The sequence below is a fragment of the Stegodyphus dumicola genome, chromosome X2 (genome assembly GCF_044657685.1).
Source record: "Stegodyphus dumicola isolate Sdum_Otavi_A_Nest chromosome X2, ASM4465768v1".
NCBI lineage: Eukaryota > Metazoa > Arthropoda > Arachnida > Araneae > Eresidae > Stegodyphus > Stegodyphus dumicola.
The window spans coordinates 54,599,327-54,625,516 of record NC_140781.1 but is presented as its reverse complement, the minus strand read 5'-3'; the positions used below and the strand labels follow the sequence as shown (position 1 = coordinate 54,625,516).

At 33.6% G+C, this 26,190-nt stretch overlaps 1 protein-coding gene across 1 annotated transcript in view; it reads right to left on the bottom strand.

Moving 5' to 3' along the window:
• The window catches only part of LOC118198440 (fasciclin-1-like), a 233,288-nt gene that overhangs the window by 91,255 nt on the left and 115,843 nt on the right, over positions 1 to 26,190 (bottom strand). The window contains exon 2 of the mRNA XM_085809854.1: positions 1,929 to 2,091. Within this exon, the coding sequence (XP_085665980.1) occupies positions 1,929 to 2,091 (163 nt within the window). The remainder of the gene's footprint in view (positions 1 to 1,928; positions 2,092 to 26,190) is intronic.

Sequence of the window (26,190 nt, the reverse complement as noted above, 5' to 3'; positions counted from 1 at the left end):
TTCTCAGAATTCACACCTAAATTAATTTTTCTTTCTGTAATACATTGTGCAGAAAATTTAAGCAACCTCATTAAAATAGTAAAACATCTTATTAACAAGTTATTTTAAGTATTTTAAATCATATGATGGGAAATTCGCTTATTAACGGATTTCAATAATATTTGATACCAAAAATTATTTTATCCTTACAATGCTTAGCAAAGGATTTTTAAGGGGAAACAATATTTTGCATAATTTTACAAATTGTTACATGCAAGTCTTATGCTGAGCTCTTTCCAAAAGCACTGAAATTAACAAAAACAGCTTAATATCGTTTCCTTTTAAATCACATCTTTAGTATATTTATATATTTTAGCAGCTATTTCTTAATTCATGTTTGCACTCCAAATTTAATTTCCCTTAGTTTCGGAAAGATATGTCATGGAAATTGCTTTTTGTCAAAGGTATAACATTCTGTACAATAATAATAATCTATACTTTATCGACATAAACTTGATTTTTAATAACATTCCCAAACTATCCTGTTACTTTTACTACTTTACAATGCCATGTCATTTGGGAAAACGTAATTAGAGATTTACATAAAGCATAAACAAAAATTTTAGTTATTAATATCAAAAAGCTTTAAAATCTAACTTTAAAAACTATTTATTCAGCATTAGTTATCTTTCCAAATCTTTAACACAATTTAGAAACAAGGTCCTTTTCAAATGAGCCAGTTTCTTTTGAAATTTCCTCTTCAGGGAACAAATTATTCAGTTTCTATGGAGCCAGTTTCCCTTAGAAAGTCCTTCACGAAAGCATCCCTCCCCTTAGGCAGATAGCCCTAGTGTGCTTTGCCGTAATTAAATAAACCAAAATAGTTTCTATGGCTTTAATTTTAAAGATCCTCCAAGTGCTCTGTTGGTGTAAAATAATTCCACTGAACCTTCACTTCTTGAATACCAGTTTAATCGTAAACCACATGCCAAAATGATTATGTAAAGCAAACAGAAGCTGGGGGCTGACTATTCCCCCCCCACGATGCGATTAGAATAACAGTATGTTTTAAAGTTTGATTTTCGTACCTTGAATAATACTTTCATTTTATGGTTTTTTTTAATTAAGGAAACAACACAAACCTTCTCGTGTTCCGCGAAGTATTCCACGAAGTTTACAGGTGTAAATAAGAAGTTCAGCTGCATGTTTATCATTCATATATGATTGGTGATCATATTTCATTAAAAAGCACTCAGGCTTAAATTTTTTGTGCATTTGAATGGTATATTATATCTCAAGAAATGATGAACAGCATGAAAACAGCAGTATGTTTGCGTGTGGTGGCATAAAATTCTGTGCATGATGCGCACACTTGATAAATTGCATTTTTGATGTACAAACTCTCATACTCATTTTAGCCTATTTTATCTCTCCCCAAGCTATATATATCTCCCAGGAACTTGATTGCCTCATCTCATTTTATTGAAGACGATGCAAAATTCCTATAGACAAACGTATAAAATCTGCTTAACAAATTAAATTAAGTTTTTCCTCTAAAAGAAAGTTATTCAGATTTATATTTTTGTCGAGGAAAACTATTTCGACAAATAATGTTAAAATGCGGCTTTACAGAACTGGCACAAATAGGCGACTTAACTTATTATATAACAAGTAGGCGATCTGTATCATATTACAATGTCTTATTAAAAAGTCTGATAACAATGGCTTAATAAAATGTCTTCAGTTGCACAAATAGGCAACTTAACTTGTATTATATTACAACATCTAAAATTACCTGATATGAAAATTTAAGGCTTTATAGTTTTGTACATTACAAGCTGAAGTTTTTCCGTTTTACAGAGATATAATACATTAATATAGCTTGAAAACAATTATTTGTATGTCATAGATAGAAAAATGTGCAAAATCTGTAGAAACTAGTAACTTACAGACGTAAAATCCAGGCATCGTCAAAATCTCATCTCTTTTAGGGTCGTCTTGTTTTCTGGATTTAGCTTTTTGTATTGCTTTGTTGGATGGTGCAAAAACTGTTGCATCCCTCCTGTCCAGTAGAACTTGTAAAACTTCATCTCTGTTTACCATCGTATAAAACTAAAAGAAACATATATAGATAAATATAAGAACATAGTTGAATAAACTTTGAAAAGAATGTACTTGTGAAATAAAAATTTCTATGAATACTTAAACAAGGAATTCTTTGTTATAAACTACAAAAGATTTTATCCAAATAAGAAGAATTATTTTAATGAAATAGTAAATTCTAACGTTCTTTTTAATTTACATTAAATAAATACATTAAATGAAGTTTGACTTTCTATTGTATCAAACTACGCATAATAAAGATACTGCAGGCAGAATGTTGCCTTCTTTATTTTAACTACACTTTTCCTCAAGCTCAAGAGAAACAGGAATTATAGATTACTATTTATTACACTGCAGTGTAATCAATAGTTACCTCAATTAGTTCAAAATAAAATCCTTTTACTTTTAACTAACCTGAGGTGAAACTTTTTGAGATAACATTCATCTTCGTGCAACCTGTGAGCAGGATCGTTTCCATAAAATAATAAAATGGCTCAGTTTTGAACACAACGTTTTCTACAATTATTTTTGAATGTGTTTTCGTAAAATACACTTTAAAAATATGGATTTAATTCTTTTTGCTTCCATACAAATAGTATGAAAAAAATAATGTGTACTTGCAATTACAGAATCAACCTTATTTTTAAATAAAATTATTAATGTAAAACTCTTAACCAATACCCTGCAAATACCATAGGAAATCATGGTAAACGTTAATAGTACTATGTTTTAATTACACAAATATAAGCAACATGAGTTGGAAAACTCAATACCATAAGTTACCCTATGTTTATGTTTTCTAAAGCTCCCTTCCAGACTATTGCCATTATCAATGCTAATCCATTGAAAATTTCCCTCACATACAAACGAAAATTCGTTTGGGATGTACTATATAATTAAATGCTAAAATTTATTGAAAACTTTCATGCTTCATGTTTGTTAATTTAACTACTATCGAGAAATTTTTAAGTACAAAGTAATAGCTCACGTAACACATAATACGTACTAAAACGCCCTTTGCTGGACATCACATTTCTTGCTCAGCTACTTTCGCAAATAGTAGATTTGCTTACATGAGAAAATATATATGTAATTCTAAATAATGTCTGAATGAAAAAAAATTAAATTAGAAATGAATTTATTTGGAACAGATTAATTTAACTTTATAGTTCCTTACAGGTTTGGTTAAGTAGCCTTTTGCCGTATGTCAGAGCATTCGAGAACAGTCTACGGTTGGAACTTTGTTTCTTTGTAGACTTCTTTTGACAAACTGAATCTTATTTCTGTTATACATACGGAAAACCATGAAAGCATCCATATTACATAGATTGTTTTGTCTTTGAATATTAAGCACACGATGAAATGCTAATGACCGGCAGTAGTTCAGTAAAATCAGGGATTCCATTAAACAGAAACATCCCAACAACATATTAATATCGAACTCAGTGGGGTTTTATTTCTTTTAAATAATATTAATTACCACATACAGTTGCCAGCATTAGAACAGAAAATCAGATTATATAAATTTAATTAATTGCTTTTGCAGTAAAAGATTTAATTCATTTCCAAAAGTGCTTTAAAGGATCCGCTAGGGAAATGACTACTAGCACAAGAAATGAATTTTGAATTCATACTGACAATTTATTATAATGGTAAGCATTATAAACATCAACAAAATGTAAAACTTTTTAACCGTTTACTTCTTCAGTAAGAACAGAATTTATCCATTCTTCAGTATCTGTCTTAAGACGTTTCGTATAAATGACTTTCTCATAAAGCATAAAAAAGAACTGAATTTGTAGTTAATTCTCCATTACATTGAATGACATCATGATGAATTATCCACTAGTTTGTATCAGAAGTGCAGTCTTTCTACTTCTCATCTTATATCTAGTAAAACTTTAATATTTCTATAAACTAACCATCATTAAGACACGTATTTGTAATGAAGACTTAATTATTAGGCTAACGCAAAATCACCACTCCAAAAGACTCTCTTTTCTGTTTCCACTGACTTGAGAAATGTCCTACGCTATCGATAAGATGTCATATGCAGTCGATAAGTAATGAGTACTTGTAAAGTCATTAACTCGAAAAATAGAGGATAATAAGCTGGGCACATTTGAATTTCGTGACTTTTGCAAAATATAACGCAAATACGTGATGTAGACATCCATCAAAAACCAAGATAAATATTTTACTGCAACAATTTTTCGACTTTCCGTTAGAGCACTTTTACTGTAATATATAAGTTTTCACGCTATTTCAGGTAACACATGGTTAAGTTTCATGGCTGATTGAGATATGTGATATTTTTCGTTAACCTTTCGCTAAACATTCTAGCTGTTTATCAATAACTGAAGTCGTATGATTAAAAACTGTGATACATATTATTGAAAGTGTATTACAGTTTCTGTGGTATAAAGTTCTTGTGCTAATTCCTCAAATCAATTATAGCTAAAACAGTATAAATTGATGGAAAAGAAACCGCTTGCAGACTAAGATACGCATCCACATATTATTAACGCTTTAGAAATATTTTTCTTTAAATGTTCTGTCAGTCTTTACACGGTCCAAGTTCATTGCAGCAGTTCCGTCATTTCCACGGATTTCTTAGAGGAAGAGTAGCACTTGACTCATCGTTTTAGCGCATAGGTTTTAAGTGCACAGCCGGGACACCAACACAATGGGACTAATTAATAGTTCTGTTTCTCGAAATCATTTATCCGTTAAAGAAACTAATGAAAGGAAATCTATTTTAAAATGACGTGGTGGGATGAGTATGCCGTGTGCAGATACAGATCATATATTACAATCTCTTCATTAGATTTCAGAATCTATTTTTTATTTGTTGATAAGTAGCTGACCTAAAGTGAAAACGAAAAGGGCAAAGTTCCGCTTAATGTATTACTGAACTTCAAATGTAAAGCTAAAGGTTCGCATATTATTTGTTGCCCCTTGTGAGCCGTTGTTTATGATCTTTGGATATCATCATTAATATTCTCGTTATGGCCTTCTTTCACTTGAAGAGAGTCCATTCCCTGACTCATGAAAGCGGTTGTTTTGTGACCCCTCGTTATCGTCACTGCTATCCTCGTTGGCAGCCTGCTGTAGAAATTCAGGTTAAAAAATGTAAAGCGCATGTCGAAAGGAATTAATGCACTGTTAAATATTTGTAGTTCGTTTCTTGGATATCGAGCTTGACACTCGACGCTAACATTTATAATAAACCAGTATGACTTTACTCCATCGACAGAGCAGCTGGTCCATTTGGAGATGAAACCTTTCAGCCTGTTTAAGCCCTGTCAGTGTTCAGTTTCATTCATAAGTTTGGATACAGGGAGCTGTCTTTATAGCAAAGAGCAACGAAAACACAGCGGAGTGAAGTCAGCCATGCATCTAAAAGCATTCTGGTTTAGTTGTTCAACTATTAAGCTGAAGGGGGGCAGTGCATGTACTGTTCTTTTAGTTTAGAAACACTGTTGCCTTTTTATTGGCTCTCGAAATATTACAAACATACTTTCGTACTATTACAAACATACTTTCGTACTCATTTGAAAATAGATAGATGGTAAAAAAGTAAGCCCTTCTGCAGTATGTCTCCTGATCAGTAATCCAGATCTTGTCATGAAAGTAATGTTGCATCTGATTCAGAATGCTGGCTCTATTACATTTCTGATTTTGATTATAAAACAATAATAAAATTAGCTTAAATCTGCTTTGCTAATAATTATTACATTAATTTTCTCAAAATGTTTGATGATAACGTATAAAGGATAGATATGCAAAATTTATATATTTCGCATTTGATGAGACAATATTTCGTTACAGCTTTGTACATATAAAACAATGGTTGTTACGAATGCAAGGCTACCCTATTGTATATTTTACCGTTGACAAGTCGCTAGTGGAAAAACTCTAAAGTTAGGAATTTTTAACTAGAGGATATTTTCTGAGATAATCGCCATTGTGCCCCCCGAGAGATGCGTAGTAACATGGTGCATAAGTAATGTCAAAGGCGTGAAATCCCTGTCCAAACCTATATATTGATTATTTCTTTATAATCAATAACGGCAATACACTGCCCTTCCTTTTGCATGAATTACAAAATTTTAAATTAATTTCTGCGGAGACTTGTCCTTCCTCTCATCCTAAGTACGATAAGTGTAACATGGTTAGCTTTAAATTTTGAGCTTACACGCAAATCTATGACCAACATTAATGTTGATTACTCTTCATTTTTATTTGATTAACTTCAATAACTATAATTTTATAAAATTAAGAAAATGTCTGTGCTGGCGAGGCAACCTGCTAGAATTCATTTCGCGATGCAGCAAACTACCTAGATTCGACTACTGAAAGCTACATTTTTCACAATATGATAATAAGAATGTTAACTATATTTATTGCTATGTAATCATTATTCCGTTGACCTAATGTTTAAAAAAATTAGTTATAGTTTCTTAAAAAATGTTTTCTGATTATGTATTTAATAATTTTAATTCTATAACTGTGTTTTTGAAGGATAATTTGAGCTATAGCTTGTTATCCATAGAATTTAAACAAAATTAATATTTACCTTATGATTTAAAAACTTATAACTGAACTTCATAAAATATATGTCATATTTTACATAGCTTATATTTACATGTTCAGTTTACAATTTGCTACCAAATATGAATGTAAATATTTTGCCGAGATGCAAAGTAATTAACCAATCGATTAACTACTTTAAAACTGTTCCGAAATTTAGAAATTGACATGCTTAATTATGATCTTTTTCCGCTGAAGCTTAAAAGAAGCAGTTGAAGCTTAAAAGCAGCAGTTGAAGCAGCAAAGCAATAAACCTAACCGCAGTGAAATATAACTTATTTTAATGCATATAACTTTCGTATTTATGAATACTGTTGCTTTAGCAACTTCCTAAGATAGATAAGATTTTGAAGTACAGAAACCTAAACAGTGAAATTATATTCATACCAGATAAAATTTCTCAAGTTCAGCTTCCCGCTTCTCAATTTATTTGATTTATTTCTGGAAATACTATTCTACTCTCAGTTGCACATTAATACTATAGTAAAGGCAGGGTGGTATGAACAGATAGTGAAGTGCAGTCTCTTATGCCCCCGAACAGCAAGCAACTAGCAGCTTTTGATAAAAGAAGCTAAACTGAAGTTCCCTTGGGATAACAGAGTAACTTTTTCTCAGGTGAAAATTCTTCGAAAAGCTTTAAAGAAGTAACTAGAATAGTTCTCGTTGGATGATTTACGGACATAGGCTTGCAAAGTGTATTCCCGCTGATGGCGACTGCATAAGAACTAATTTGCTTCTCCGATATACTTTACTAGCAGCATTTATTTAAATTTGTGAATAATTCAGAAGTAAATATAATTAACAGAGTAATAAAAAGAAACACATGCAACATGTCATATATAACTTACAGCAATAAAGCCAACAGTGTAATAACTCTCTTACTGGGTAAGCTATCTTTGTGTTAACGAAACATATAATCTCGTCTTGGCAAAATTAGCCATTTCTTATCTAAAGATAGAATAATGATATACTTACTTCATATTTATCTGATTACACTTGAAACACTTTCATAAATACCGAATTCGATATAGTTAAAATTTTATTTGTAGAAGTTACAATTTTATTCGTAATATCTATTAAAAGTGCTTTGAATACAGGGGTAAACAATGAAACTATTCAAGATTTGCTAAAGATTTAACACGAAAAAGTGAATCCCAATTTTGTAATTCTTGTTAATAAAAAAACTGACGTAAGGGCGATCGGTGCTTGTGTCAAAATTTAACAAGACTTGTACATAGACATACTTATGTAAGAAACAGCAAAACTCTAATCCATAAATTCACAAAGCATACCATATTTTGATGATTTTCTTTTTAGATTCTGAAACCCTTTTTAAAAGTCATCATTAAAATTTTTCAGGATTGCTGTTAGTTATCATGAAGGCATTCTTCTTTTAATACCACAAATAGCTTTTGTTTCTGAAATATTGTAAGGATCTTAAGTTTTACTCACGTTTATTTTATTTTAAATCTTTACTATCACTTCTTATTTTCTACTTCCGGCCAGAATTAAAAGCGTTAACTTATTTATGCAAAATTTTTCTGGCGAACGCCAAGTACTTAAGTTGTGGCTTTTTGCCAAGCGAGAGAGAGGAAGGATTTAGTCGAAGCAGGCCGCTTACCTTACAAGTTTTACTCAGTTGCTAGTTGCCTTCCAGGCCAGAGGTTTAATCCTCGTGATAATTTTAAACGTATTGTAGTGTTAACAGTTCTCTGTACTACATACGGCTTCCTGTTAATATCCGGCCAATCTTACACGTAGGCCCTTTTTGATTATTCCAAATTTAAGTTAGAGTTTAGTTATATTTTTATATTCTTACGTTCAGACCACAAGTAGTTGGTCTCTGTATTCCGAAGTACGGAAATTATTGTAAAGAGTGAAAAATAAAGGGTTTTGTATACCCTTCCTGTGTATCTTGTCTACTTCCCACAGTTATTGAACATAGCTTTAGTAAGCTCCCTGTTCCGAGTCAGGTCTGTGCATGTTCCCAAAGAAAGTAAGACAGAACATTGAACCTGATAGTGACGCCCAACGAAGAAGAAAAACCATGGCCGAGTTTCAAGAAGAACCTGTGCTGCCTGCAGAAGCGGCTCAGAATCCAGAAATGCCAGCTGCCGCCCTGGAAGGATTTGGTTACATCGTCCAGACCATGCGCGCTTCGATGAAACCAGAAGCAACATTTAATGGAAACTCACCGGTAACCAGTTTTTTGGAAAAATTGGATGACCACTTCATGCTCTACCCCGTGCACGAGTTTCAAAAAGTTACCTTAGCTACCAGCGCTTTGAGGGGCCAAGCGCTTAACTGGTTCAAATGTATAGGCAGAAGTCTCTTGGGTCAAGCAGGAAGTCCCACCTATACTTACGAGAATTTCAAGACTGCCCTAGTAAAAGCCTTCCCTGTCGTAAGGGATCGTGCGAAATTAGAAACGGAACTTTTCAGCATATATCAGCAAAGAATCGAAAATCTCTCAAGCTTTATTTTAAGAAAAATTCACGTCTTCAAACTCTTGTATGGAAACCGTCCGGATCCTGAGATAATTCAAGTGATTTTGCCGAGGTTACTTCCCCAAGTGCAAGACTTTATTGAATTAAGGAATCCGACTACACTGGAAAAATTATTTGAGCTAGCAATCCAGTTTGAAAGTAGAAGAACGGCGGACATTGGAAGAAGACGCCAGTATCAACAACGAAACCAATTTGATGCGCCAAGACCACAGCAAAGTCAAGCCCACGGCTACGGAAGCAAAGCGAATCAGTGGGCAAGTAAACCCGAGCATTCAAAAACAGCCGGCGAACGTCGACAGTTCAATAGCAATCCAGGAAAAAAGTCTCAAAGCCAGTGGAAAAAGAAGGAAAGCATGGAAATGAAAAATGATTTAAACTAAAACGGATTTCTGCTGACGGGAGGGTGCGGAAATCCGAAGGCCAAGAAAACCCCTCTTCCTTCAAGTTAAATACAGTAATGGTGAAAAATTTGACTCTTCCGAAGATTGAAGTGTTGGTGAATAATATCCCAGCCACCGCACTCATAGATACAGGCGCGCAATGTTCCTGTGTGGCAGAAGATTTTTTTAGGAAGTATTTTCGTAAATATCGCATCTATAATTCGGATAATACGACAGTGTTAGCTGCGCAAGGAGAAAGATGTAAGTGCATAGGTAAATTACCGCTATACATCCGTATCAAGGACGAACAAGTAAAGTTTATGTTTTTCATAGTAAAGAATCTGCAAGCACATATTATCTTAGGAATAGATTTTCTTTCAGAGGCACAAGCAACGCTGGATTTTAATGAAGCGTCCCTTAAGCTGACGATGAAACCAGTTCGAGAAGAAAAGGCTGAACCGCCGATGTTAAACCTTGACCACCTGCCTAATGAAGAGCAACGAAGAATCCTACAAGTGGTAAGTGAATTTGCTTCGTTATTTAGTGATATTCCAGGATTTACTCAGGTTACTAACCATAGTATTGACACCGGAGATTCAATGCCAGTTCGCCACAAAGCATACCGGTATGATAAGAATAAGGAAAAAATTATAGAATGGCATATCACCGATATGCTACGTAAAAAGATCATAACGCCCATCTCAAGTAGTTATGCTAGCCCGGTGGTTTTATGTAAGAAAAATAATGACTATCCATTGACACATCCAAAAAGGTGGCGATTCGCGATTGACTACCGTAAATTAAACTCCATAACTAAATATCCGGTATATCCGTTACCTATTATTGAAGAAATTCTAAGGAACATAACATCGACCAAATATATCACGACTTTAGACTTAACGACTGGTTATTTTCAAATAGGGCTTAGGCCTGAGGACGTGCCTAAGACTGCTTTTATAACCAAGTCTGGCACTTATGCATTCCTGCGTATGCCGTTTGGCCTTTCAGGGGCACCGGCAACATTTCAGCGATGTATGGACATTGTGTTAAGGCCTGTTCTTGGAAAGTCCACATTTATCTATTTAGACGATATCATTATTACTAGTGATAATCTCGACCAACATGTACAGGATTTAAGACAGGTGTTTTCTTTATTAAATGAGGCCGGTCTAAAAGTTAATGTCGAAAAGTGCAAATTTGCAGCCCCTGAATTAAAATATTTAGGTTACAAAATATCTCAGAAAGGAATCGAGACAGACGAATCAAAAATAATTGCAGTACAAAAGTATCCGACTCCAAACACGACGAAGAAGTTCTCTTCTTTTCTAGGACTTTGTTCATATTATAGGTCCTTTATAAAAAATTTTGCAGCTATTGCTGAACCATTGTTAAAATTAAAAAGGAAAAAGGCAAGATTCTCGTGGACGGCCGAAGCCAATAGTGCGTTCGAAAAATTAAAGCAAGCATTAACGCAAGCCCCTGTGTTGAAATTTCCTGAAAAGGATGAGAATTTAGAAATTTCAGCGGATGCGTCGGATTATGCGGTAGGAGCGGTACTTTCACAAAATCAGCTGCCCGTGGCATTTTTTAGCCGAACTTTAAATCAAACACAAAGAAACTATTCCGCGACCGAGAGAGAGGCACTTGCAGTTCTGTTAGCAGTGCAAAAGTTCCGAGTCTATTTTGGAAAGGCGCCAATAACAGTGTACTCTGATCATGCGGCGGTAACTAGATTGTACTTAGGGAAAAACTTATCTCCAAGGTTAATAAGATGGGCACTCAAGTTACAAGAATATAATCTGGTAATCAAGCATACCCCCGGAAAGAAAATATCGTAGCAGATACCCTATCCAGAATTAAAATAGATGAAGAAGGTAATACTGTAAAGGTGGCAATGCTCACAGCATGTACAATAAATTCCCGAGAAACTGTAATAACTGAACTGGGTAAGGATCCTGAGTTTGGAAGCATTTATAAGTATTTAAAGGATCCTGAAAATTTTAGCCACCAAGATATTGTGGCGATAAGAAATAGGGCGGCTCATTACGAACTAATAGATGGTCTATTATTTTATACAAAAACTACGAATTCCAACAACGAATTTCGACCTGTTATCCCAGCTAGTCTTAGATTAAATATCCTGCAGGAGTTGCATGACAGCCCTTTAGCTTCTAATGCTGGTATTCGAAAAACTATACAACGCGTACGCGAGGCAGTCTATTTTCCTGAACTGCAAAAGTTAACAAGGGCGTATGTCCAGTCCTGCCCAACATGTCAAGCAGTTAATTATATTAATTTCCGCCCGGCCGGGTTTCTAAATAGTATTAAATCCGAATTTCCAAATGAAATAATTGGCATCGATTTATTGGGCCCTTTCCCAAAAAGTCAGTTAAATAAAAGTCGCTATCTCCTTGTTATGGTTGATCATTTTAGTAAGTGGACCGAAATTGTTCGCTTAAAACGAGCCTCCGCGAAATTAGTTACTGATTGTATTTTAAATAAATATATTTTAAAATACGGGGCGCCCCTAAAAGTTATATCGGATAATGGTCCTCAATTTGTAAGTAATGTATTTGAAGACATGTGCCAAAAACTGGGCATACGTCATTTAAAAATGGTCCCGTATCGGCCGCAATCAAATACAGCGGAACGGGTCAATAGAAATATAGTGAAAATTATCCGTAGTTATGTTAAAAATTTTCATAAAAGCTGGGATAACTATGTCAATGAATTTGCTTTCGCCCTTAGGACCGCAAAACATGATACAACGGGCAAAACTCCTGCTGAGTTATTTTTAGGCAGAAAGATTATAACGCCGTTAGATAAATTATTTTATGTGCAACAAAGAGCCCCAGAATTTAAAATGGGTGATATAGAAAAATTAATTAAAGAAGCAAAAAAGAATACTGAAGTAGCACAGAGAAAACAAAAGCTTTATTATGATATGAAACGACGGGGAGTAACTTATAAAGTAGGGGATGAAGTGTTAAAAATTAAGCATTCACTTTCTTCAGCACCAGAAGATAAAACTGCCAAATTTTTTCCACGATTTGAAGGACCATATGTCATAGAAAAAATAACTCACGCTGTAGTGGTGTTAAAAGCCAGAAATGTTGAAACATGCTCCGCAAACATTGATCAAATAAAACCCTACTATAATCGTAATAAAATGCAAATTTTCAAAGATCTTTTGCAGGATCCGACACGGCAGACATGGCAGGCACAAGCTCCAGAGGTGGAACAACGTCAAGCACAAGGACAAGCCATTAGGAGGCAGCAGCAATTGAAAAGAAAGTTTCCCCGTTCGAAAATTGAAGGTAACAAGAAAAAGAAGCTGTTCCACCGTCCAGAAAAGAGAGCTCACGAACACCCTCAGAATGAAGAAGGGAGAAGGACGACGAATGCAAAGAAAGCCAGGAGAAATAACGGCAACTATAACCCGGCTTCCAAACGGAAGATCTACTCATCGGACAGGACTCTCCGCAGCAAATGTCGCCGAACTGCGGAAGGGCCACTAGCGGCGGAGGAAAGGATACAAGGAAAATTTGAACGGCCAGCAACGAGGTCCAAGCAGGAACGAGAAAGAAGTGTCCCGGTTCCGCCAAGACCAGCTGCCATCAAACGGCCAAGACCACAGGCAGAGGCGAAAAAGAAGGTATTCAAGGGTGACCGAACTGGAGGAAAAAGAAAGCTTCTAGAGGAAGAAACTGAAGGGCGAGCCCGCACAAGAAGGAGGATAAATCAAACGAGAATCTGCGCTACCTTCCAGGACTGGGCTCAGAAAAGAATGTCCGAATATCACAAAGATAAGTAAAATTTTATGTTACTTTGCAAACTTAAGTTAATCTTTCATTCTTACTGCAAGTGGCAGATTTCAAGAAGTTTTACCTCATGTGAGGTCTACCTTTATCGCCAAAAAGGCGAGAAATGAGTTGTTACCGATTTTGGTATTATGTTTTTCAATTACTCGCGCGTAAAACTAAAGTTGATGTATAATAGGAATGTGTAAATACTTAAATATTGTAAAAGTTATTGTATAAATTTTATTTAAAACATTCTGGCAAGAAAGAAGTTTTAGTCTGAAAGACTTTTTGAAATGTAGTATTTCAATGTAGAAGAATTGGCACTTGCTTGGAAAAGAATAGAAGTTAACAATGTACTACTAATGTATGTTTTAAAATGCGTAAAATTAACGGCATGTTAATATGTTCTTATATACAATGTGAACTGTTATTTTAAATGTTAAGAAATACTGTGATATGGTAAAAGTGAAAGTAATGCCAAAAAAAAAATGTTTTTATTCGTGTGACTGTAAAAAGACCAAATTATGGTGAATATGTGTTAAAGGTTGAATGAATGTAGTTAGGCTCTCTGACGCTACACTTCAGAGTAAGCCACTTTCAGAGTAGTACCTCAGGGTTTAGAGTTGAAGATAGGGTGTGTTACGAGGTCTTGTCATGTTGAATTTTAACACTTTAGTGTTTTGATTGTAGGAGGCAGTGTTGAACACGTATACATAAACACATTCGTGTTTGGTGTTCTTTTACAACACATGTCAGAGAGCACGGGGAGAGATAATTAAAATAGTCATGAATGAAATAAGAATGTTAAGAGAAATATAAATATGCATGTTACTTGCCATTTCATTGTGTAACATTTCATTAAACTCGTTTTCCTTCCAGATCCCTGGAAGGAACCAGATTTGAATAAAAGCTCCTGTTTAGATGCAGTACAGATGAAAAATTGGGTGTCCATGGAGCTGCTATTGTAAAAACAATTTTTTTTTTTAAATTTCTAGTTTCTAGTGAGAAATGTTTGTAAAAGATTGGCCTCGCGTTAGATTCTAGAGCTAAAAGTTTTCAACAAGGTCGTTTTAGACCTCAGTTTCAAACTAATTAACTCTGGCGGGAACTATGTAAGGATCTTAAGTTTTACTAACGTTTATTTTATTTTAAATCTTTACTATCACTTCTCATTTTCTACTTCCGGCCAGAATTAAAAGCGTTAACTTATTTATGCAAAATTTGTCTGGCGAACGCCAAGTACTTAAGCTGTGGCTTTTTGCCAAGCGAGAGAGAGGAAGGAGTTAGTCGAAGCAGGCCGCTTACCTTAGAAGTTTTACTCAGTTGCTAGTTGCCTTCCAGGCCAGAGGTTTAATCCTCGTGATAATTTTAAACGTATTGTAGTGTTAACAGTTCTCTGTACTACATACGGCTTCCTGTTAATATCCGGCCAATCTTACACGTAGGCCCTTGTTGATTATTCCAAATTTAAGTTTTTAGTTATATTTTTATATTCTTACGTTCAGACCACAAGTAGTTGGTCTCTGTATTCCGAAGTACGGAAATTATTGTAAAGAGTGAAAAATAAAGGGTTTTGTATACCCTTCCTGTGTATCTTGTCTACTTCCCACAGTTATTGAACATAGCTTTAGTAAGCTCCCTGTTCCGAGTCAGGTCTGTGCATGTTCCCAAAGAAAGTAAGACAGAACATTGAACCTGATAATATCACGATTTAAATGCTTTACCGAAGCAGGGTATTGAACAATAAATGAACGATTTTTTTCCCATAATGGCAGACGCTAGCCGTTTATAGGCATTGGCCACTACTAAGACCGGAAGCGGTGATCATTTTATTATGGAGGCACCTGACAGGTAGGCCACTGTTGCCTCCTACAAACGGACGGACAAAGTGCATTCATGCCTTCTCCTGGTTTCAAGCCCATGTCCTTCGGTACGGCAGTCAGAGTCACTAATCACTTTCCCATCTGGTCGGCAATTAACGAAATGTGCATTACTGAAAATATTTGTACATATAGTGAAATAGTATTTACAAACAAATATAAGTTTCTTCTATTGCTATATTTCAAGTGATAAAATTGAACCGCATGAGATAGGAAAATATTTGTTAACTGGTTGAATAATCATAATGGATGAATGGTTGAATAATCATAATAATCATAAACTCAGAGCTCTGCACTGGGAGAGAAAGCATTTCGTTGCATGCTAATATCATGTTGTAATTACGTCTGTAAGTTCTTTTGAAATACTGCCTTAGAATCGAAGTCTTTATGAAGAACTGTTCTTATAAAACTCTAAAACATAAAGTGTATATACAACTACATACACTTAATTATAGTAAAAGACTGTTATTTTTAAAATCCGGAAATAAAGTGTGTATGTCTAAATATGAATCAACAGTGCAAATTAATCTGAACTCTAAATATTTATAAAGATGAATATCTCAGTAGTACAGAACTTTCTACGTCAAGAAGAGGCATGTAATTTAATAAAGGAAGTAGAAGCCTATATATTAGAAAGTTAATTTACAGTATCACAAGCAAATGCAATTTAAATTATAGCATTAAATTTAGACAAGCGTTTTAAACAAAACGAAGATTATTTGAGAGAGTAGGGAAACAATAATCTGCGTAGTAGCCATAAATTTACAGGACTAGTTTCAAAAGTTTAAATGTAGAAATTTCTTCAACTGCAGAAGTGCAAGTGCGAAAGAAGGCTGTGCACAATTTACCGAAATTCAACTTTCGAGTCATTTTCTCTTCTAGCAATAAAATGCGTCGTCCCATACCTTAACATACCATTGCAGATATGAACTCCTAGGGAATAGAGAAGTTTTTTTGCCAATGGGCTTTAATTCACATTGAATTAAGCTTTAATTTCGGGCTATGGAACATGAGACACATGTTAGGAAAAAGGAAACACATAAATACTCTGCTGTAAAATACTGTTGGTCAGAAAATAATATTTTCAATTTTTACTGTAATCAAGGTAATTTAAAAAACACCTTCCTTTGGAGAATTAGAGCAGAATTCCGGTGGCGAATAAATTTTGGAGGTGTTTCACATCCATAAAATCCTTTCAGTTCTAGTTAATGTTCCAACTGTCTCTTTACAATCAGCTTTTAAGGAAGTTATTACACAGTTGTTTTCATTTATCATCTACAGATGGCCCCAGTAGCTCGATTTTATTCCTGTCATCGTGATCGTCTGAGCACAGGCTTCTTTTTCGTCATTTGCACTTCTGCAGTTGAAGAAGCAGGTTCTATATTTGCAATTCGAAACTAGTACTTCATATTTATGCAAAATTACTCTGATTCTTGATAATTGACCATCTCTAATAAACGCTATTTGCCGTATTACTTTAATTCAAAACAAAAATCATATAATTAAATTTATGGAACAATGATTGCAACACATTATCATGAGCGTAATTTTCAGTTCCGATGTCTGACATGCGTGGCAAAATTACCAAATCGCACATGACCTACGAATTCCAAACCTTGCGCACGAGTAACATGACGATCAGCGCGGTTGAGAATATACATATTATCATACACTTAATTTTCAGCCCCGATGTGTGATGGCTCTAGCAAACACATGACCTTAGAATTGAAACCTTCCCCGTGAATAGCACTCGGATCAGCGCGGGTAAACATATATACTGATATGTACTGGCAATCGAAACTGCCACCAGTTAATAACATTTGAAACTATTTAAGATGTCGTAGACCTAGGATTTGATACTTAAACGTGAGTAACTTATTAGCCTTAATGAGCCTCAACCAGACTTTACTCTGAAATAAGTTAAAGGCAAATTAAAAAAAAAATTACATGAGACAAAAAAATGTAGCCAGTAAATAAATATTTAGCTGAAGTGATCTATTAAAGTAATTGCATTACGAAAAATGAAATGTAGCTTTTACTGCTACAATCCATAATTCATAAATTCTTTACTAATTTCGAGAATCACCGTCAAATTGTTGACTCCAAACTCGTCGCTTGAGCAGTATGCCTAATATAAAGCTGTTGTTTCTGAAATCAGTCATTTTTTTATACATAATACACTCACGTGCAAAATTAAAAGAATTTGAACATCATGTGAAATTTCTGAAAAGCTAAGGGACAGATTTTAATGAAATTTGGTACGAATACACATTTAAAACAGACAAAGAGATGTACCATTCAAAAGTTAAAGTATGTATGTATGATTATCAGTAAAGCCCAAAAGGCAGGGATGTCCAAAATCAACGATGAGATATAGAACAGGAAATTAGTCTAATGCGGGTTATGGTCCCGTCTCACAGCCAGACGTATCACGCAACAAGACGGCATACTGGAAAGTAGGCAGTTGGGGAGTCTTCCGGCAGTCGATCCTATTCCTACAGCAAGGCTGTTTTCAACTCCTGGATGGTTCTCGGAGGGAGATGGCGAAATGAAATTGCCCTCCCAAGAGCGTCCCGGATATTTTATATATGGTTAAGGTCATGTGGTGTGGCTGCCCAATCCATGAGGCGTATATCCTCACTTTCCATGTAATCTTGGCCTTGCTGTCAAACGATTAAAGGATGATAAAGTTACAGTTATCGTAAACTTGAATTATTGCAGCACTAAAATTCAGCGATAGTCGTTTCGTCGCTCGGTGCAAATTCTGTGACTTCTAAATTCTGCCGTTCCATTTCTTCTTAATTCTAAAAATTTCTAAACTTCTAAAATTCTAAAACTTCTGCTGCCCAGTACGATTGCACCGGTTGCCCTGGCGATGGCCTTGGTGGTACTACATTGCTAGTTAGAATAAAAATGAATTGAAGATGCTGAACTCAGCTTTTCAGCTCATCTGTACCTTTTTTTTAATTAATTGGTTAGAAATAGAAAATCGAAGTGAAATTGAGCTTACACTTTAAGGCACAATGAGAGCTGATTACATTGCAACTACTCTAGAATGTAATAAATAATAATAAATTTTCCCCTTTGTTATAATAAGACACAGAATTGCGTTAAAAGCATAAATCATGATATCAAAAGGTTAATATATGTGAATAAATGCATGGTTAAAGTATAATACCAATAAGCTGTCATATTACAGATTTTATTTAAATTTTATAGCTTTAATTTTCATTATTAAATTCTAAATTAAAATTTTTATTAAAAATTTATATATTTTTTGCGTACATTTTACTCTAAAATTCATCTCACAAACATCAAAGGGGAGAAAATTTTGATTGAGTTTCCATCAACACACACACTTTGATAGTATGTATTAGAAACACATTTAATCTTATACACATAATTTATTTTTTGCAATCTTTAAAGAAAATTTAGGTAGGACAAGTGTTTATTGTTCTTTGCATTTCGGAGAGTAGCCTGTGTACATTAGATAATTAAACTAAACGTTTTCCAAATTTGGAGAGAAAAAAAGCCGCGAAGGAATCCAGTTTCCTGGCATACTTAAAAAATCGATTTTTTTCTCTTTTTTAAAGTCTCATATGTGTAGATGACTGTGGTCAAAGCACTTTTTTAAATTCAAATAATTGGCAAAGTTACAGCTCTCAAAAGGGCACTAGGTCAAGCAGAAAACCTCCTGCGTCGGTCCAAAAATGGACAAATTTTGTTTAGTTTTTCCTTTTACAATGTTCAAGAATTTTTTACCATACATATTTGAAAATTCATTGTAGGACACATTTTGTGAAAATGCGTGTCCATGCATTTCTAGCATTGATTGACGCTAGAGTTTACAACTCTGTATATAAAACACTTAATAACTATGACTTTAAAAAAACTTTTAATAAGACATAATTTTATAACTTCCGTTAAAATTTTTTGCAGCTTTAGAAAAAGCGACTGTTATTTTTTTAGAAGAGAACGGTTACTTCATGGGCTTACTAAAAAGTCTGAAAAATGTTAGTTGTGAAAAACCTATTTTTTAGAAAAGGACTTTTTATATTTTCTGGAAAACAAATTTCTTGATTTAACACTCATTATGCAGTCAATACACTCATTGGGCAAACCGCAAATATTAAGAAACTGTTCCATTGAAAATTATGTGGATAATTTTCACATAACCATAACCATTTGGACATTTGGTACAACCATTTTCATGTAACCATAACCATTCACATAAACATTTTACTGATGCATCACATCAGCAAAATAATGACTATTACTTTATGAATGCTGAAACTAGACTTTTTGGTCGTAAATTATTTTTACGATAGTAAAAAGCGATAATTTTTCAGACTTCCAAAAAAATTCATGAAAGATATGTGCTTTTGAAGAAAAATTATTTATATCTAAGCTGTCAAAATAAGTTTTTATTTTTGGTACTCATCTGCTAGGAAAAGTTCAAGCGTTCCGTTAAGCATGACTTACAGACATTATTGCATCCTTCATTTCTCGCTTTGATTCCCCCAAAATGTCAGCAATTTACTTCATAACTACTTGCAAAAAATGTTCAAATTTTAGATTTTCTTATTAATTAAAATTTACAATGCTTTTAATCATAGATCTTGCATTTAGATATATAGGACACAAATGAGATTATTGAGAATCACTGCGATCTATGATCGTGCAGATCGGACAAGCTTTCGGTAGTAAATTGGAAATTGCATAAATGGACTTATGTGTCTTTATTGTATAAATGGGCTTATGTTATAAATTGTATAAATGGGCTATGTTGCTATTGGGTGGGTTGGAATTTAAGCAGATCGATTCACAAAACTTCAAGCAAGAGCGAAAAACAGGAAGAAAACCTGAAACGTAATGAACAGATTAATTATCCCACAAGGTATAAGTTGAGATTTATATTGCAAGGCAATAGCACAGAACAAACTAGCCATGACCAATAATGTCGGCGCAGTGTGGCATCGATTAGTAGAAAACTAACGACGAGTGTGAACGGAACTGCTTCTATATGGACTTTAAAGGTCATGCAAGGAAGACCATAGCGTGATATTCTGATTGGTGAGTCTCTGAAATAGGGCTTGCCTTACAGATTTGAAAAATACAAAGACCACATTTATCAAGCTTGGAACATACCATTCAGGCAGAAAAATTAAGCGTATTATATAGCGATGACGTCGTGCGCTATTTTCATTTCAAACAGGCTTTAAAAGGAATATGTGTGGAGAAATCTTTTGGAATACAACGCTAGCTTCGCTAAGTTCCTCTGCGAGGACAAAGTGGAAATATAAAACAAAAATCTATTATTGCAGTAGAATTTGTAAGCTTCGTGCACGTTACTGTAATCATGGTATATTTGCAGTAAAATATGTTGGGGGGGGAGAAAAATATCTATTTCAGAAACCACAGAACTTAAAGAATAAACAAAACAAAACAAAAACCTGGTATAAGATACAGATTTCATGTTATAACAAGGTTAAACAGATTTGAGTGATTACGTCTTTGGCATTTCTTCTTCGGTAGTTACAAAATATCATTACTTATACGCTAGATGAGCATATTTATTGAAAATGTATAAAAGATTATGCACTAATTTAGGGATGTCTCGCCTTAGGAGGGATACTTACATAACTTCTAGGAGAAAGTGACAGAAGTTCACACTACGCATGAGAAAAATCACGCAAACCACATGCAGCCAGCCCACTCGTCTATTGAAAAGCTAATCCTAATCTCTGAACCGTTGAAGGGCCATAATAATATAGTAGAATTGCATGTTGTTTTTTATGTCGGCATATATAGACTCTTTTTAATTTTTTTTTCAAAAATTAGTTTCTGATTATTTCCTAAATATACTAGTACGTCAGAATTTCATAATTAAACATTTTTAACCAAGAATTAATAAGTCGTAACTAAGCATTTTTAAGCACCGAAAGAAAATGTGAAATATGATCGTTCTGGAGTTGTTTCACAGGAAAAATGCACTATTTGGAGGCAATAATCCGTTCTAGCGACTTTTCTTTATGAAATTACTCAGTAGTTAACATAGTTTTTTTAATGGCATATAATTATGATTTATCATTTAAAACACTGGGAAGGCAGTTATCACTCGTATCTTGTATTTTTTCTTTCGTGGGGGTGTGGGGGGAGCGGAACTGTACGCTGTTGAAAAACCACTCAAAATCACTATTACTTCACTTTTTTAACACTTTTGAGCAAAGTTGTAGATTATTAAACGTAGATGAAACTCATTAATATTTTTTAAATTACATTATTTTGCAAGACTATAGATAATATCAGTAATAAATAAAAATCAACTCATATCATGTGCTAAATAACATAATTAGTATATACTTACTTTCCTATCAACATATTTAGGTACAAACTTGCATGAAACAAATTAATTATTTATTGCCGATACAACTGTCTTGCATAAACTTAACAATTTCGTTATGATATTCCTTGTAAAGTTATTTATTTATAGGTAGATATTGAATTTAAACATATCAAGCACAATTCATAAAATATATCGTCGTTATACTGTAACAGTTCAGAAGAACAATGCTCATTTTTAACTTAAGACGCCAATCAATAACGATATATTGCCTCTGGTAGAAAAATAGAGGGCAAGTTCAGGCATTCCAAATATACGACTAAATCCTATTAAAATTTCTTCTAATTTTTATATTTCCTAAAAAGCTGCTTTATTTTACATGCAATTTTTTTAAAGTAACATTAACCATAAAAAGGCCAGTAAATGTTACATATTCTTATATAAAAACCTTCTCAAACTCATTCCAAAAACACAAACTACCGCACTTTTAATTTTTAATTTAGTTTTCTTACACCGCTGTATTACTGTGTTATAGAACAGTGTTATTTATTTATTATAGTTTTCGCAAATAATTTGTAAAATTACCTATATGCGAATAAATATCCACATCAAAAACTGATCTTAAAATTTCAAACCAAAATTTGGTTTTAGATTCCAGTTCAATAAATTAGATTAACTATGGCTTAAATAAGCGAGCGGTAAAGTTGCTGATCACTGGAAGTTCGACAGGGGTTTGAACCGTATTGTCGGCCTAAACTACAGACCGGCTCCATAGGCGTTTTCATAATTTTCCATACGTGTAACGTGAAATGGAGTCAGTTTCCTTTAGAAAGTACTACAAGAAGGCATCCAGTAGGCAGGTGTCCCTCGTATACTATTAGCAAATAAACCACACCAATCAGAAATTGAAATTGACATTTATTCATCGCATGACCAACAACACACTAATAATTTCAATCAACTGATTTTTTTGAAATACAATTTAGCGCATTGCTTGTAAATTATGTATAAAATTTTAAGATCATTTAGTTATTTGAAAATTTTCTACAAAATATTAAAGTTTACAATGGAATTTTGTTTTATTACTTTTAACTTTAGGCTGCTTCAAACTATAAAGTTACGCAAATTATAATCTTCACTCCCGTATGTTAAGCAGTTTGCTATATTTGCTATATTTGCGATAATTTTCAGTAAATTATTTTGGATCACTTAAGAAAACATTATGTAAGTCCTTCAGATTAACTGACTTTAAAATCAAAAGTAATACTAATAAAAAGAAAACATAATTTACTGCCACTTGCAGTTAATTCAGTTAAAAGGTGTTACGTTTAGCTATAAGAAATGTAATGATACAAAGTATTTTAATTTTCTTTGATGAAATAGCTCAATAGAGAAAGGATGGAGAATTTTTTTTTCCTCAAATGCTTTCATTTGTAAAGTAGTAACATTTACAATACTATTACGAACAAGCATGGCTTATTGCACAAACCAGATATACTTTAACATTCCGCAATAAGCAAAATGAAATTTATGTTCGGAGAAGAAAGCACGGAAAAATGATAGATTAGTAATATTGGTTTTTGAGTAAGATTAATAATATTATTTGGCAACACTATTAATTTATTTGTCATATCTGAGCAACTTATAAATCTATTGGCTTCACATTTCAATTTTATTCTAATAAATTTATCCCACTAGCCTCTTCAAATGGTGAGTTAGACTTCCTTAAAGGCTTTCCATTCCCTAGACTTCCTATTTAATTTAATAGTAAATTAAGCTAAGCTTTGATGTTTTCCAGATGACTTTGGTCAGTTATATAGTAAACAGGAAGCCAACATGTTTTAAGATACTTTGCGGTATAATGCTATTGTATATGAATAAACTTAGAAATTAATTAATATTTCTGGGAAAAGCGCAATTTCAAATACGAATCATTGGATCAAACTTTCTTGAGAGACCTTAAGTCGCAAAAATTTAACGATAACGATTTGAATTTTAATTTCTAGTCTGCCAATCTTCAAACAGATTAGTTCTTGTTCTAATGTTTTCTGGAGCTTAGGTGTTTCTTGATTTCTTACTTTGTAAGATATGTGGTTTATCCACGGGTTAGCGGCTGTGGAAGGGAAACTTGAGAATATTTTCCTTTATATGCCCGTTTTTACTTTTTTTGAGGGTGGGTACCTCAATAGTTGCCGAGTGGTTAATACCGCTGAATGCTGGTAGTTATGCCTGATTTGGACTCGATCTTAAGTGAACGGGTTGACTGTATGGTTGGATTTCGTGGTTTTTCGAGTGTGCAATGTGAATACGAGCCAGCTTCTCTCAAAAAATCCTCAACGAAGGCCCTTTCCTCTTAGGCAGATAGCCCTCGTGATTTTCCCATATTCATATGTCTAACCTAACAACTCTTTTTTATTGTTTAGTCTAGAATCCACTTATTTCTACCATGCATGCTAATTACTTTTCATTTCATTATTTTACGATTTATTATTCAGAAACTTCTCGGTAGTATGTATATCAGTCGCTCTAAGAAAGATATCAATATGTGATTTCTTAAACATATTTTAAAGTCATTATGGACTGCTCATTTTAATCTAGCACTAAAAAATGGAAATTTGATTTCAGACTTTTTAAAAATCTCTTCTCAAATATGAACATCAAAACCTCCCTATTCTTTTAAATTAATTACATCACGTGTTTTAATAATTTTCCTAGTTTAAATATTTGTAACACTGCCTGCTTGCAATAAACTGTTGCAGTCGGGCAGTTTTAAACGTTATACCTGTTTATCAGTTGAATTAAGTTTCATCGAATTATGTCGGATTTAAACCTGGACCTAAAATGCACACATTATATTTTACTTCGAGACTTTTTTTTGCGACTCTAATTGAAAATTACAGAAATACATTACATAAATCCAAAATTATGATGCTGATATACGTTTTAGAATTTATAAAATGGTCTAGATATATTTTATGGATTTTATAGCTTGATATGATTTGCAAACTGTCGCTCTAAGAAACAAAAGAGATTTTATAGCTACTAACAATAACTAGCGTATCTTCTAATTTCAAGTTTAACGAGCAAAGTTTACGAGATATTTATAATATAAAATATACAGTGTTCATTTTGCATCTATATGTTTCATCAATCTTCAGTAAAACTAAATAGACTTTGTTTTTCAGGTCAAAAATGTTTTCCACCAAAAATACGAAGCATTTCAAAACTTTTGAGAAGTAACCAAAAGTGTAAAAATACATAAGTTCACAGACTTCATGACAGTAGCAGGTGAAAATATATCTAGGAATTAACATATTTTTATACGCTGTAAAACTAAGGTTTTTTTCAAAGATCTTTGAAGGTAATTTAAAATCTGTTTATGAAATAAAGTACGAAAACACGGAGGGAAAAAATGGATGAACGTTTCCGAATTAAAGTCATGGTATAGAGAAAATTCACTAATACACTTTAGCGAGAGTAACTTAGTCACTTAACATTTTGAAAGTAAAGTGGTCTATTATTTTCGGGGTAAAATTTAAATTTTAGAAAACTTAATAATCCGGCTTAACTTTTCCCACAGAATAGAAGCGTGAGAATAAAATGACACTTTTTTCATGAAAAGCATTATTTAGGCTTTAAACATATATGATAAGTCTATGCTGATGTACGTTCATTTAAGACATTCTTTTGAAATACCAAAGGTACATTTTATATTTCGTTAACGTGTTAATTAAACGGAAAATTAGAGCTTCCCCATTTCTTATCTCAAGTAGTTTATGTCGCTAGTGCTCAACATAATAAAAGATTTTAAGGACATAATTTGGTCACTTTTAATTGACAAAAATAAAAGTATTGCTCGCTTTTTCCTGACAAAGTTCCAACAAAACTATTACGATGTAAACATGGTTGTCTATTAAATCAAAGGCAGCGTACAGGTAAACTGTAAATTAGTATTTACGTTACAAAATAATTTAAGATTGAAATCTTCCTCAGAAATCTAAACTTTAATTATTCAGGAAAAAGTGAAAACTATAACTTAAGTTATACAAGATAATCAATAACCATTTAAAAATTTGCATTTCAGTAATTGTTCAATAAATAGTAACACAATTTGCACACATGTTAGCGGGGGGGGGAATTGAATTCATAAAACGGAGGTAAATAAAGTTATTATGTAAATTTTAGTTATTAAATTTTAGTTACTAAAGAAGCCCACCAGCGGCCGAGCGGTAAAGTCGCTGAACACTGGTAGTTCGGTCCGAGGTTCGAATCCCGCGAACGGGCTGGCTGCATGGGTGTTTTCGTGGTTTTCCCCATGTGTAACGCGTATACGAGCCAGTTTCCCTTAGAAAGTCCTCCACGAAGGCATCCCTCCCCCTTAGGCAGATAGCCCTAGTGTGCTTTGCCGTAATTAAAAAGAAAAAAAAATTAGTTACTAAAGACGCTTTTCTGTGGCACGTATCATACATATTTAAAGAAATGACGTTTCTGTTATACATACTTCTTAATTCGCATAAAGTGCTCAGTATAATGATTACCATATTTAGAATTTATTAAGAGGTATTTTGTATTCTTTCACCTCACGGGTACTGAAATCACTTT